At 49.2% G+C, this 14,417-nt stretch overlaps 1 protein-coding gene across 1 annotated transcript; it reads left to right on the top strand.

Annotated features, from left to right (window-relative positions):
• Positions 1-2,458: 2,458 nt before the first annotated feature.
• LOC119101238 (uncharacterized) lies at positions 2,459-5,024 on the top strand. Its single transcript, XM_037224543.1, has 4 exons — positions 2,459-2,466; positions 3,030-3,202; positions 3,627-3,752; positions 4,733-5,024. Exons 1-4 carry the CDS (start codon positions 2,459-2,461, stop codon positions 4,759-4,761), a joined length of 336 nt encoding a protein of 111 aa, XP_037080438.1. The 3' UTR covers positions 4,762-5,024.
• Positions 5,025-14,417: the final 9,393 nt, after the last annotated feature.

Below are 14,417 nucleotides of genomic sequence, written 5' to 3' on the forward strand. Positions count from 1 at the left end.
CGGTGGTCGGCGGTCTTTTATTAAATCGACGACGTATATACCGAGAACGCGTGGGTTTGGAGAGTTTTGGCATCCGCGACATTTTCTTTATCACTCGCTGTTTTCACTGCAGAGCCCGGCACCAGTGCCTTTGGTCGTGGAGGACACTCAGATCGAACTCTGGACGACCGGGCAAGTAACCGGATCACCACTAGATGGCACCAGCAGAGCTCTGGTGCTTCCCACCAGCTTGCGGCTACCACCCAACGCCTTGACTCGCCTGAGAGGCACGATTCTGGTTGCCTCGCTGGAAGACAGCCAAGTTTTCTCAAGGTGGGAAGCAACTCATTTTTCCGTCCTCCACTGCGTCTATAGTGATTCGCTGAACATAGTCTATCAATGAGCCAACAGTAATCTACTGCGTCTGTCAGACCAAACGCTGCCCATCCCGAATTGCGACGCATGTGATCTTGGCATTCTTACACCGCCACGCCTCACATTGCACATAACAGCGTATTTGACCGTTTTTATGGCTACGTGGCTCGCTGAAAACGTCATTTGACGTCAAATCTGTTCAGAGATGGCTTACGACATCAACGGAGCTTTGAAGTTTGGTCTCGTCTCGCTTCCAGGTTTGGCAAGAACGCTGCACACTGTCTGAAGAGAAACGACCCTTTTCAACCGGCATTCGAAGTCGACTTGATCAAGCTGGAGGAGTCGATAAGCCGATGCGAACCAGTACTGGTGAGCGGTTCATGTCCCATTCGCATCACATCCGCAAGCACCATCAATCATTCGGTCGCAAAGTCCTCCTTTGGAAAGAGCACTAGTACGGAGTTTTTCGGCGTAGTATAAACGAGGCGTTCACAGGCGTGACATTTGCCAGGTGTCATCATGTGGATAATGCACAAAACTGAGCTAGTGCGGCCATACACCTGGTAGGGACATCAATGGGTTTTTATCAGTGTGTTATTTTTCAGGAGTAGATCAATCGACTCACAGCATTCGCGCATCCATTCACAACTAACGTTGCTTCAAAATTTACAAGATATGGACCGGTCAACCTGACAATTTCCTTAGCACCAAATCGGTGGCGAGACATTCATGGCTTGTCAATGTTATCCAAATCATCGTAAAAAAACGCAATATTTGGGGTGGACGCTGGTCACGGCACAACCATTCCAGTTTAGGATATAGTGTCTTGTATTCGAGATGGGTTTCAAGGAAGGTAAAACCAGCCGCTCTCCGGTCCAATGTTGCCACACCTAAAAGCCGCGCCGTTTGTGAGTTACGACGGGTCGCGCAGCCGAGTTACCGGTCGTCGAGAATCGGACCCAATTTCGGTCGGTGGTCCTCAGCTTTTCTGCAATTTGAAAATGTTTTCTGTTCCGTGTGTTTCGTGTATTATTCCAGGCGTATTTGGATGCTAGTTGAGTGGGAAATGCTAAATTGTGGTGGCATTAAAGTTTGGCAGGAAACGCTGCTCTTGTCAACAAGTGCGCACGCAGAGAAGCAGGGCAAAATGTTGCGCCTGCAGAACGTGACATGCAGCGTATGCGCGCTTAAAATTCTCGCCAAATGAAGAGTTACACAGATCTGAATGGTGCGAAAAGATCAACACGCCCGAACCTAATCCCGAAAAAAATTAAGGAGGGTGACGGACAGAGTCAGACAGATATCGCGCTGTGTTTGGAAAATGAAAAGGACGTCACTCTCATCCTCCTGCAAAGGGCACCGATACATACGATTCCCCTCACGTACAATTTTGGGTGACATACGTATAAGTTATGATTGCAAGGGCTGCAAGTTCCTTAACTAGCTGTTTCAAAATTTGCGAGTTGTAATAGCTACTTAAATAGTATGTCTAGTATTACGCTGCCTGGTTTTATTTCCAAGAGAGGAGTTGATAAGCTGTGTACGGAGACCGGTTTTAAATGCGTAAGTTCTGGTCTCGTGGGGTGATCTCGATGTCATTAATGACATCAGTAGTGAAGGAGAAGTTTCTAAAGTCTCACAGCATCGACGCCACCATTTCATATGTCGTAAGCAAAACATGGTCATACATTGTAAGAGACATGTCCCCCTGCAGCCGTTCCTGTCAGTGATTTGCCAGCGGCAGCACCGCGCGCTATCAGATCAGCGCCGACGTTAGTGTGATCAGCGGCCGACGTTAGTGTGATCGCGCCGACGTTAGTGTGATCAGCGCAGAACTTTCACGGAGAGTCCATCGTGCAGGGACTCGCTTGGGCAGTTCAGCTTTTCTAGTACATCCGCAGAGCCTCTTCTGGCTGCGTCGTTCAGGCGCGCCGCGCTTTCAGTCCCCAACTGACGGAGGAAAAACTTCGATCGTCTCCGACCGACCGCAGTGGACATTTCGTTCTGTTCTGTTACGCCCCCGGCCTGTCCGCGACCGGACGTCACGGAAGCGCTGGTGCAAGCGGACGGGCAAGTGGCGCTCTCAGAAACCGACTTCTACTGGATGAACAGGTGGGAGGATTGAACAGGTGCTCATGACTCAAGTCACGAGCTGCGCATCTCTGGCGGGCTGGTTTGGTGGGCATTCCAGCTGTCCGTGCGTTGTGTAATGTGTTCCACGCCCTGTTGTATGGCGCCATCAATGTGATGTATATGTTCTACACCGTCTGAGTCGCCGCATCTGTCAAAGTGCCCATGCTGGTGAAATGCCTTCGCTTTCCCGCCCAATATTGGATGAATCACAATGCCTTAAGGTGGTGCTATCGGGTACTGCTTCGAATCTAACAGCCTTTTTCACGTCCCGCTGCGCTCTGCATAGGTCGCGGTGACGTCTTGTCAGATGGCTCGCTCTGTGCTCGGCTGCGCAGCATCATCAACGTAGCGCGAACAGGCGTACTTAATACCTTCTTCTGGAAACGATTGAAGAAGTCAGTGATGACCAGGGAAGACCATACAAACGGAAAAGCACACCTCCGAAGCTGCACGCGAGCCATTTCGCCTGCTGCATCCTTCATCCTATCCCACACGGCGACAAGTCTCTACAATCAGTTTAGCGGCTGTCTTTTTGGCTGCAGCTCCGACCCGGTGGCCCGGCTGGCGCGGCAGCAGTACGAGGTCACCGCCGCGGTCGCCCTGGTGGCCGTCAACATGACCTCGGGTGAGGTGGTGCAGTTTTCGGGGCGGCCACAGCTGGACGAGCTGCAGCAGTGGGTGACCGCCGTCCGCGCCGGCCTCATCACCGGGAAAGGTCAGGACTGAGCCTCGCTCGGGTCAGCGAGAGCGCTGCACCGGGAGAGGAGAGGGCGTAACTTTGCGGTACGAAACGGCCGCTGGTGGTGAGTAGTTTCAGACATCAATTTACGGCAAGAACTCCCCTTCACGTCACAGGCTACCACGACAAATGTCCTCCTGCACAGATGTTGCAAGAGCCCACGCAAAAGCCATACGCATGAAAGGTCAACTCTGATATTAAAAATGACTTAATCATGCTCTTTTGTTTCCTTGGTTTTGACACTTCTATGAATCCGCGAGCTCATCAGGTGTTGGTGGGTACCACTTAAACGTCAATCACCCTGTCAGAAAACAGTGACGTCCAAGTAGACATCGGAGCTGATGGCACATTGTCATGTGATGTCCTGTGTTTCAAGTCCCGTCTGTTCTCCGGCTTTCAGTGCTTCTGAAGCCAGAGCAGTGGCATCCGGTGCTGCCACCTATCGACTTTGGTTCTCCGGCAGCGACTCTGGCTCCAGGGGGCGACGCTGCCGAGACGCTCGCTGGCTTTCAGGGTGCTTCCGATGGTGAGTGCTGCAGAACCTCCCGGCCGCGGAAGTCATGGCAGGCGTTGGTGTCGGTGGTGAGTGCTGCAGAGCCTGGCAGCGTTGGTGTTGGTGGTGAGTGCTGCAGAACCTGGTAGGCGTTGGTGTTGGTGGTGAGTGCTGCAGAACCTCCCGGCCGCGGAAGTCATGGCAGGCGTTGGTGTCGGTGGTGAGTGCTGCAGAACCTGGCAGGCGTTGGTGTTGGTGGTGAGTGCTGCAGAACCTGGCAGGCGTTGGTGTTGGTGATGAGTGGTGCAGAACCTGGCAGGCGTTGGTGTCGGTGGTGAGTGCTGCAGAGCCTGGCAGGCGTTGGTGTCGGTGGTGAGTGCTGCAGAGCCTGGCAGGAGTTGGTGTTGGTGATGAGTGGTGCAGAACCTGGCAGGCGTTGGTGTTGGTGGTGAGTGTTGCAGAACCTGGCGGGCGTTGGTGTTGGTGGTGAGTGTTGCAGAACCTGGCAGGCGTTGGTGTCGGTGGTGAGTGCTGCAGAGCCTGGCAGGCGTTGGTGTCGGTGGTGAGTGCTGCAGAGCCTGGCAGGAGTTGGTGTTGGTGGTGAGTGCTGCGGAGCCTGACAGACGTTGGTGTCGGTGGTGAGTGCTGCAGAGCCTGGCAGGCGTTGGTGTCGGTGGTGAATGCTTCAGAACCTGCCGGTCGCTGCAGTCATGGCAGGTGCCAGTGTCGACAGTGATGCGAAAATATGATTGAGCAATCTTTGCGGTACAATAGTCAGACATGACAACCCAAACCACCTATGCATGCACATGCTGGGTGCAAGGAAGGAACAGCAAATGTAGGATGACGCGCATGAAGAACGTGAAGTACACCACCATACGAGAATGACAATATGACTGAGGCACAGGCCAGCCAACTGATGTGTATAGTTCTGCGTTTGCTTTGTTTCATTAGCTCTTTAGAACAGCCTGCGGTTGAGATCACATGTTCTAAACGCATGCCATCTTCCTCAGGCTCTCACGGCCGCCGGGGGGAGCTGTAACGACGGCACATGTCCTCCGCGGCGTCGTGGTGCAGCAGCCTGCTGCTCCGGTCGGAGATCAGAACAGAACAGAGATCCGTGTACAGAGGTCTCCAGCATCCGAGTATGGCTTTCATGTGGCCGACAGTTTCCTCGGCAATGTGGATCTCCTCGGATTCTAATTAGACAGACAAGTATGTGTATTGCAATGTGCTCTCATGTGAAGATGTTTTCTTCGCAGGTTTGCGTCAATACATGAACGCACATACGTCTGCTAAATACTTATGTCCAATATATGCAGTCTGCCGGCTTTAGCTTGTCATTTCCACGGAAGAACCAAGTCTAACTCCGAATCCACCCGTCGACTGACTTCTATTCTAAACGTGTTCGTGCAACTCTTGATCAGTGTATTTTTAAGCATCTGGAAAAGACTCCGCTCGTACCTCTGGAATACTCGCCAGTTGGGGTTGCTTACCACGTTTGTCACGCTGGGGAATGTGGTAAATGTAGGTTTGCGTGTGGCTTAGTGTCGAATCGAATTCACATAACCATTGCAAATATCGTACACACTTACGTGACCCTCAGAACTAGAGGACTTCACGGGATGGGCAAAGCCATGGTACCCATGTGGGCGGTAGCGGGTACATCGGTAGATCGCTATACGACACATGGATAGATTTTGGGTACATTGCGGGCACGGGTATGGTACTGGTAAAACGTTTACAAAATATCAGATAGATACTTCAGGAAATACTGCACAATATTACTGGTTACGCTTCTTTTAGTTACGATTAGAGCAGACTCTCAGGGGCGAGGCAAGAATTTTTATTGTGGGGAGGCGGAACTGGATGAGAACGCATCACGCTGATTTTGAACTGTTATTTTCGGCTAGCTGCTATTTAACCGCTATTTTGTGATTATTTAACTCCTATTTTCCCACTGGGGCTATTTATGGCGAAAAAAGACAAATGCAGGCCTAGGGGCGACGCCTCCCGCGCCTTCCACCTGCCCACCTCCGCCTTTGACTGTGGCCTGTGTGTCACACCATGTTTGCAATCATTAGTGCGAGAGGATGGGTTTGGATGTAACAATTTCTGACAGCATTTTTTAATTCAGAGCTTAAGACCTCGGAAAATGTAAATGGGTGGGTCATGGGCAAATTTCACTGAATTGGAATGATCACGGGTGGATATGGGAACCGCGTCATGGCCGGTGGATCGACTGGGTAAAGGAAATAGAAGAAAGCAAAGGAAGTCGAAGGAAGCGTAGAAAGTGGAAGGAAGCAACGGAAGACCTCTAAGGCCTCAAATCCAAGCCATCATAAGTTGAGAGTTCTCACACTGACAGTGAGCAAACGAAGCTACGGCTTGGTGAAATGGCCTGAAAGCTAGTTGAAAATATCATCCCCAGCGAATAAACTTTGCCAAGTGAGATATGTAAAATGGGTCGCAGTCCAAAAATGCATATTAAGTTCAAATTTAGTTATCATTCCGAAAAGTCCAGCAATCGCCCTCAAACCATTATTTTAGGCCAAAAACACAAATATAATGTATCAAGACGAGTACAACTGTAGTTTCCAAAGGCGCACACTGAAAAACATAGCGTACGTTGCAGCATCCTTTGCATCAATGAGCACTTCAATGAGATTTATCTGCTGCTTCATTAATAACGCTGTCTTGTTTCTGTTTGGCATGACAGACAAGCATATAAATTCGCGTTATGTGTTGGCGTCGAAAGAGGCATCTATGGCAGAGAGAGGCATTAATGCTGTATCTATGGCAGCGTTAATTCTGTTCTCATTTCGCACATCGATGATCATAGCAAAGGTTTTTGGACATTTCTGGTTTCGAATTGCTGAAAGTTAGTGAAAGGAACCGATCCTACGGTACGGTCCTATCCTACCATCCTACTACTATCCTACGACAAAATTGTATGCATTGAATCAAGGATCCCACTCTTCAGTACCTCCTCCGAAATCTGAAATCAAGCGCGGGCTGGTTGTCCTAGCGTTGCGTTTGCTGCACATATCGCTCACGTTCTTCAAACACGCATCACAGATTATTACGTGCAGGGGTACAACGCGAACGAACCTGGTCCTTCCAAACTGTGACGTAAGCGGCTCACGCCATCCCGATTGGTTGAAGTCCAAGTTCATTGCCCTGAAGGCAGTATTTGTTTGAAGTGTTTGAGCCGTGCAGATTGACGCCGAAAGTGCAAAGTGGTTGTAGAACAGTCCATGGGTTTATTTCCCAGCCTGGCACTGAGCTGCATCTTTCCCGCGCTGCAACATGTAGTGTAACATTGCGTTCACCCTTGGTTCGCATGCGACCTTGCCGTTGATGCCCTACTTAATCTGCAGTCATTAATCTGTGTTAGGTACCAGCCGTGCAAGCAAATGCAGCGCACATAGTCTTGATTCTAATGACACCTGTCTTTTGTTTTTCGCGTCGTTAATATCAGCAGCCATAACTAAAAAATATTGATCACGCTGGCTAATGGCGAGCAAATCACCTTCTGAACGTCGTGACCAAGATTGTGCTGCTTGAACGGCCCGGCCAGACCAGTAGCCCCTTTTTCAGGCCAGCAGCGTGCTGTATTGTGTTTGTTACTCGCATCACTCGTCCCACCCCGCATCGCTGTCATTAACCCAGCCGTTCAGCCGCGCTTGATGCCCTGTGCCCTGTGGCTGCCGGCTCCTCAACCAGCAGCCTCTCACTACCCGCGAGCCCAGTCCTGCCTTCTTTGCCTGCGTTTCTTCCGCATGCTTATCCTAAATAATCCGCCTCCATGCCATGCATTGAATTATTACGACGGGCCGGTCGTCGCCTTGCGTGCTGGCTTGAACGCATGAATTGTAAACGTAAGGTTAGTATCTCCATCCAAATGATCAGATATTGGCGGAGAGAGCTCTTATGTCTCCTTGATACACTTTGATCGTGATATGAATAAATTTTCCAAGGTATGGCTGTACCTAGATAGTTTGCATGCTCTGGATCCGGTCTTATGGATCCAACCGCGAGAAAGCCTCCAACTTGATCATCCCGGTTGAGCCGTCACCTGTTTCAAGAGTTCGCCTGTTGCAGCCACATAATCATAACTTTCTATAACAAGCCACTCAATGCTTAAAGGGAATGTGTCACAGTTGCATATATTGAGGCAAGCATCAGATATGATGAAACAAGGTCACTTATAACTATTGGTATACTTTGCAAGTAGAAAAGACTGCTCTAGGCAGCACAATTATTTGTTTTCATCGTACCTTGCGCAACATTGATTGAGAGCCATTTGACGGCCGTTATGACCAGAAATCGTGCTCACAAACGTCAGATATGAACGCCTCGGCAATTTTATTTTTCTTGGCCTTGATCGCCACATGCCTTATGGAACGGCAGGATTTGAATGACGCAATTATGATGTCATGAATGCCAAGTTGACTTGAAATGCTCCTTCCGGAATACACTTCTCATTTTCTTGGGCGTGTAGCTCAGAAACTAGAGGGCTTAGGTCTTAAGAAAGGCTGGGTTGTGGATGGTTTTCAAGATGGTTTTCAAGATGGCCATTTTATCTCAAAATCCCAATAACGTGATACGCTCCTTTTGAACATTAGACTGCAATGCGTTTGCATACGGGCTTTTCAAAGCGTGACTTTTCTGGAGTATTGCAATGTTAACCAAATCCACCTTGCGGACATCTTAAGTAAAATCGCTTTATAGCCAAATAACGAAATTATCAGCACGATACACGGGAACCTGTTCCCTACTAACAAGTCGTATAGCACTGATCTAAACCTGTGCCTGATCTCGAAAGCCCTGCATCGCACCGACCTGAAAGCAGCACGGCTCGAAGAGAAGACAACGGCCAATGATGCCGGCTAGGTGCGGGATGGTGTGCAGCCAGCCAAGCGCACTCGACATCACGCCATTGATGGGGCTTTTAACTTATTTAAATGGATGCCAGATTTTGACAACCGGAGCAAACATGTGAACCCAACTGAGCAGTGTAGGCAACTGTGCTGCATAGGGCTGTTGGACTCATGAACCATCCATTGATCAAGCTGGGTGCGGCCACCATCACGCTTCCAAAACCTCCAGCGTGTCTGGAAGCTTTTTACGCACCCGGCGCTGACTGGCTGGTGACCACCGGAGGCATATTTCGAGATTTTGGAGAAGGTTGGCTGAATCACCTACCCAAGAATTCATGAGACGATAGAATATAAACCTTTCTACTGGGTCATTCCGCAACAACACAACAACACACCGGTGCTGAGGCACCCCCCAGATCGACATCGTTTGTTGGAAGGTCAGCGTCATGATCCGAGGTCACCAGAAAACTTGGGCTCATCCGTCCGTCCGAGGGGGGCACGAAGCTGACCACGACGTGCCGAGGGTCGGACCGGACGTCACGGACGAGGTTTTGGTCCGTTGCAACATGCTCATCAGCCACGAATGTTGAAATCCTTCGTCTTCGCCTTCAGATGGGAGAGTTTAACAAAGAAAGGAAGCAAATGACAACCAGCCATGAATGGTTGGAGGGAAAGCCACAATCAATGCAAGCACATCTAAGTAGCACTTCAACTCGTCCAATGATATATACAGTATGCCTCTCCTCAGCCTCCTCTAAGAGGCATACTTTGGCGACAGGGCGCAGGGAAGTGCCTCCTCCCGCCGACCTCAACTCCACAGAACGAGCGACGCCGTCCGTGCCCGGAAAAACTCTCACGACTCGAGCCAATGGCCAAAATCCTCGCGGGGCATCTGCTTCCATCATCAATAGAACGTCCCCTTTCGAAGGCTTCTGATGTCATGGAGCGACTTCTGACGATGCATCAATGTAGGCACATATTCTCGTCTCCACCTCTTTCAGAAGTGGTTTGCCAGGACTTGGGCTTGACGCCAGCGGCGTCTGCTGTTGATCTCCTTGGGCTGGAAAACTCCTGGCGACTTGTTGACGCCGGCACATCCGAGCAGGAGGTGACTCAGCGTCAGCGACTGAGTATCAGTGGCGTCAGAGCTGACGCATGTGAGGGGTCGTCCGTTCGCCACGGACTGCACTTCTCTGTATGCTGCTGCTTTCTGTGGTTGGCGCAGCAGGCTCTTTTCCAGGGATCGAAGTCGGCTGATTGCCACTGACTTGTTGTTCGACAAGGTGACGCCGTCACTCTTTGATGAAAGTCTTATCTCGTGTCTATTGTCCAGCCTTCACGAGGTGCTTTCTATGATTTGTACTGCTCTGATGTCGTCTTGTGATCTGAAGTCTTCATCATCGAACTCACTCCCAAATGCTTCAGTGCTCCACCATTCTTGGAGCAATGCTGACATCTCATTATCAGCTGTCATCTTGTTGATGAACATCATTTGGTGCGTTCTCTCTGGTACGAAGTCCTTTACAAAACCAATTATGGTCCATCCAAAAGCGGTTCTGAAGCCCACTGGTTGACCGGCTTTGCCCTTTCTTACCTCAAACTGAAGAACAGCTTCAATCACATTGGCACCGAGCAGAAGCTGCACTTTCTTCCCTGCACAGTCTAGGAGATCAAGCTTTTGAAGGTGCTTCCATTCGGGTTTCTTTTTCTGGAGTCGGGGGACTGTGACATTAATATCGTTCACCGAGAAGACCTCGGGAACATCATTTAACATCACACTATCACAATGGAACATCACACTATGGTCAAACAAATCCTGGTACCATCGTCTCCTGATGAAATCCTGGTACCATCGTCTCCTGATGTCGCAATCTCCAGCTTCAGTTTCGTCGAGCTCTGTCCAAAACCATGTCCTTCAACAGTTTGCAGACGGAGTGTTTGCCGTTCTCCACGAAGATCAAGTCGTGTCATCACATCCTCTGACATCAGGGATGTTTGAGAACCAGGGTCAAGTAAAGCACAGACTTTCATGGACTTGCCGTGACTGCCGATGATGGTGACCTGTACAACCTGCAGAAGAGTTGTTACAGCATCGCTTTTCAGTGAGGCTGCAGCCACCACACGACTTTCTTCAGGTTTTGGACACAAAACCTTACGGTGGGTCCGAAGGGTCACCCTTGTGTTTCAATGCAGCACATGGTGGTGTCTCATCTTGCAGTTATCGATACCACATAGCTTTGTGAAGTGGCAATTTCGAACACCATGTCCCTTTTTCAGGCCAAAAAAGCAGCAGCCAGAGCTGGCAATGAATCATCATCGACCGTCATCTGCACGACGGCAGGACACACGCTTACTCCATGCTACCCGTTGCAGCTTGCACAGATCCTGCCAGCGGCCATGGCCTCCGTGACCAGAGCAGTTCGCTCGACTGCCTTCTTCTCACTCTGGCACCGCTGCATGTGTCTCATGGGGTTCCTCTCAGCTCAGCATTAAGCTCTTCCAACTTTTCTAAAGCGTGATCAAGTTCAGAACTGAAGGAAATTACCTGCGGTCTACTACCTCTACTGTCGATCAGCACGGAAGCTCTTCTACGAGCTCTTGTCAGGACACTGAGCAGCCTACCACGTTTCTGTTTCAGCTCCGTAACCGACATTGTGGCCAGAAGACAAACAATAAGTAGAGTGCAGAAACAATGGAAGTAACGTAACAGTAATTCACTTCACCATCAAACTTCAACGTCCGAATTGCGTGCTTCAGGAACGTTTTGTTCAACACGGAAGCATGGAGACTAACTGAACCGCACTGCTGCACTGTGAACCCCTACCAAGGTCCTGTGACGGACTGTTGCTAGCAGGCTTACAAAACTGAAACAATCCAGCGAATCGAAAACCCTGAGAAACCGATTTGCACGACAGCATTGGCGGAAGCGACAATATCATGCGACCTGTGCCACAGAAACATAGAAAGCAGTGAAACAGCAGACTATGATCAAAAACCCTCACACTCGAGTCTTACACTCTCTCACATGCGGGTCTTAACCGTTTCGTTAATTTTGAACATGCATGTTTGCACTTTATGAGCTTTCATCATACCTTGGGTACATGTGTTGCATTGAATGTGAAAGGAAATGGCGAATTAACATGGTCCATGGGAGATAGTTATTGAGGGCAGAAATACAGGTGGACACAGGTAGCAAGTTTGAAACTGTCATCGACGGCGGAAAAAAAGACTTAAAGACATTTGTCTTTTCTCTTAAATACTTCTTTTTCTTTTTGTTTCTGAAACAAACACAACATTGTCATCCAGTGAAGTAAGCACGCTGGCATACGGAGCCAGAACACAGTAGATCTAGAAGTGACAGCAAAGTTATCGTTCCATATCACTTGTAAACACATGGAATACTAAATTATGACAATGTATCTTGACCTAAGTAAATGCACACATAAGATGATACATTAACTAAATACAGCTCTCTTACCAAAGCTGTTCCTACTATCGTCGTTACCGAAACAGGCGGCTTCCAGCGACGCATTTCAAACCTCGCGCCACTCGCCACGTCATCTGACCCCGGAGCAAAAGGGTTCGCTTAACTACACTAACGGCCGCACAGCGAGGCAGTGCCACCTGCCTGTAGTCCTCGTCGCTGCACCATCTATCGTCCCTGCTCGGATGTCATCTACGGAGCACGCAGACGCAACCCTTGTGCACGCAACAAACAGGGTGATAACTCCGCAACCATAGCACATGTGTCAATAAGAAACGGCACTAAGTAGGCAATGCAATGATGCTGTACGTGGGACATGAAAAGGAAAGTTGAATTAAAGGTACATTCATTGAATAACTATGATGATGTCTAGGATATTTGATTTGTTCGACCGCAGCAACGTAATTCGTTCCTAAGTTGACGTCTCTTTCGAACCATCAGAACCTGCAATGTTCCAAATCAACCTTCAATTCTACACCGAACACCACCAAAAGAAAGCGGAACTTTCTATAATTAATGAGGTATATAAAATAATACATCACAATATACAAATTAATAATGTATTTTATTATATGTAATATATAATAAGTAATATATAATAATAATATGAATAAGTAATATAAAATATATGAATTAATTGATATATATCAAATATAAAATAAAACGCGCACAGGACGGACGTGATTACACTCGGACGGGCCGGCGAGGCGCGGCGCCCTCGGCCGGCCGAACAGCGATCTAGCCTGCCCCCTGTATGCCGGCTGGCTCAGCTCACGCTATCAGTACCAGTGCACGCTAACACGCTACCACCTTCTTGCTACCAGTAATTGTCTGCCCCTCCCGCGCTGGTCCAGAGAGGTGATTCCAGCATCTGGTGTGATTGAAAGATGATGGTGTCGCGGCTATCAGCTTGCTCTCTCACATTCAATGGCGTCGGTCGTCCCAACTGTGGTTCAGTTCGAGGCATGAGCTTTGTCCGGATGGACGGTCTAACGTGAACAGCGATTATGAAGTGCTCGTACAATTTAAAAGACGGGGTTTGTGTTGAGCCGTTTTACCTGGAGCACAAAGCGCCAATTAGGGAATGAAACCTGTGACTACTGTGTCCGATGTTGACCACCGTTCGCGTCTGGGACCTATATTAATTCGCTCCAGAAGCATACAACGGCAAACAATGATCCTTCTTGCTCAAGTAAAGTGCGCACCCTGTGTGCACCATTGCGCACCCTCCTGGCGACAGGCTACAGCCCGTGTTTGGTCGATTTAATCCTCGGACTAAACGGGTTAACACAAACGATGCCTGTTTCTAAAATCTGTACTATCCAGGCGAAGCCCACTCCGCTCACTGAACCGCAGCTGAGACGACTCATCGGGTACGAGGGAGACGGCTGATGACAGCGACGCAGTCATCTCTCGAACAATGACTGCTGCCGTCTGAGTCGTCTTTCTATAACAGCACGGGAAAGGGGCCGACTGCTGCTGGCTCCACCAGTGCGGGAAGGGCTGGCCGGCAGGTGGCCGGGTACCGCGCGAGGCCCGCCGGCCGGGAGCGCCGCACCGCACCGTCCGGTTGTAGCCGCAGTCGCGCTGCGCACGCGAATAGCGGGTCCTCATTTTTCTGTTCATTTTTTCCGATGTTTAATGAGATGGCAATTTCAAAAGTCTAGGGCTCTAGCGAATCGAAAATGTCATTAAAATTGGAAATTGAATTGTTTGTGGCGGAAAATCCTTCTTATCCAATGATCGTGCTACTAATCTAACATTCTAGTCTCGCCACCCAGAGCGTGGTAATATCTAAAAAATGTCGTTTTTATTGAAAAATATGCTATGGCTGCTGAGCTATCATCACTTTAATATGCCATTTCCGTCATCACCTCATTTTCTGATGCCACCAATGAGGGTCAACGTTTAGGCGCAAAAGTACTGAAAGCTTCAGAATCATGATGAAATGCGTTATAATCATAAAATCACGATCAAAACCAAGTTTCGTTTAGTTCTAAGATCGAATACGTAAAATTACACGTTAGAGGTTGAGTTGACGTGTAATGACCCGATTCCTTCACTTTGTTTTTAAGAGAGACCTCTAGAACCCTTCGCGGGCTAGATAAGCTCAAGTGCGCGCACTATGCATATATGATAGCTAATGACCTTGATCACCTGCGTAAGTTTTGTGGCATGTATATGGAACCGAAAGTCTCATGTGTTTCTTAGAATTGGAACCCCCAAAAATGATGAACTAAAGGGATAATGGGAGGGTAGCTTTCATTCGCAATGGGCACTTGCCGGGCGCACCTAGGACCCCCACGGGTGCTGGTGGGATGGGTGAAGAGG

The sequence above is a fragment of the Pollicipes pollicipes genome, unplaced genomic scaffold (genome assembly GCF_011947565.3).
Source record: "Pollicipes pollicipes isolate AB1234 unplaced genomic scaffold, Ppol_2.1 Scaffold_2555;HRSCAF=2994_pilon_pilon_pilon, whole genome shotgun sequence".
NCBI lineage: Eukaryota > Metazoa > Arthropoda > Thecostraca > Pollicipedomorpha > Pollicipedidae > Pollicipes > Pollicipes pollicipes.

What these genes read in the sequence shown, in the direction of transcription:
- LOC119101238 (XM_037224543.1), top strand. An exon ending in CGGCCTCATCACCGGGAAAG is followed by an intron (nt 3,203 to 3,626) that starts GTCAGGACTGAG and finishes TCCGGCTTTCAG; the next exon opens with TGCTTCTGAAGCCAGAGCAG. An exon ending in CTTTCAGGGTGCTTCCGATG is followed by an intron (nt 3,753 to 4,732) that starts GTGAGTGCTGCA and finishes CATCTTCCTCAG; the next exon opens with GCTCTCACGGCCGCCGGGGG.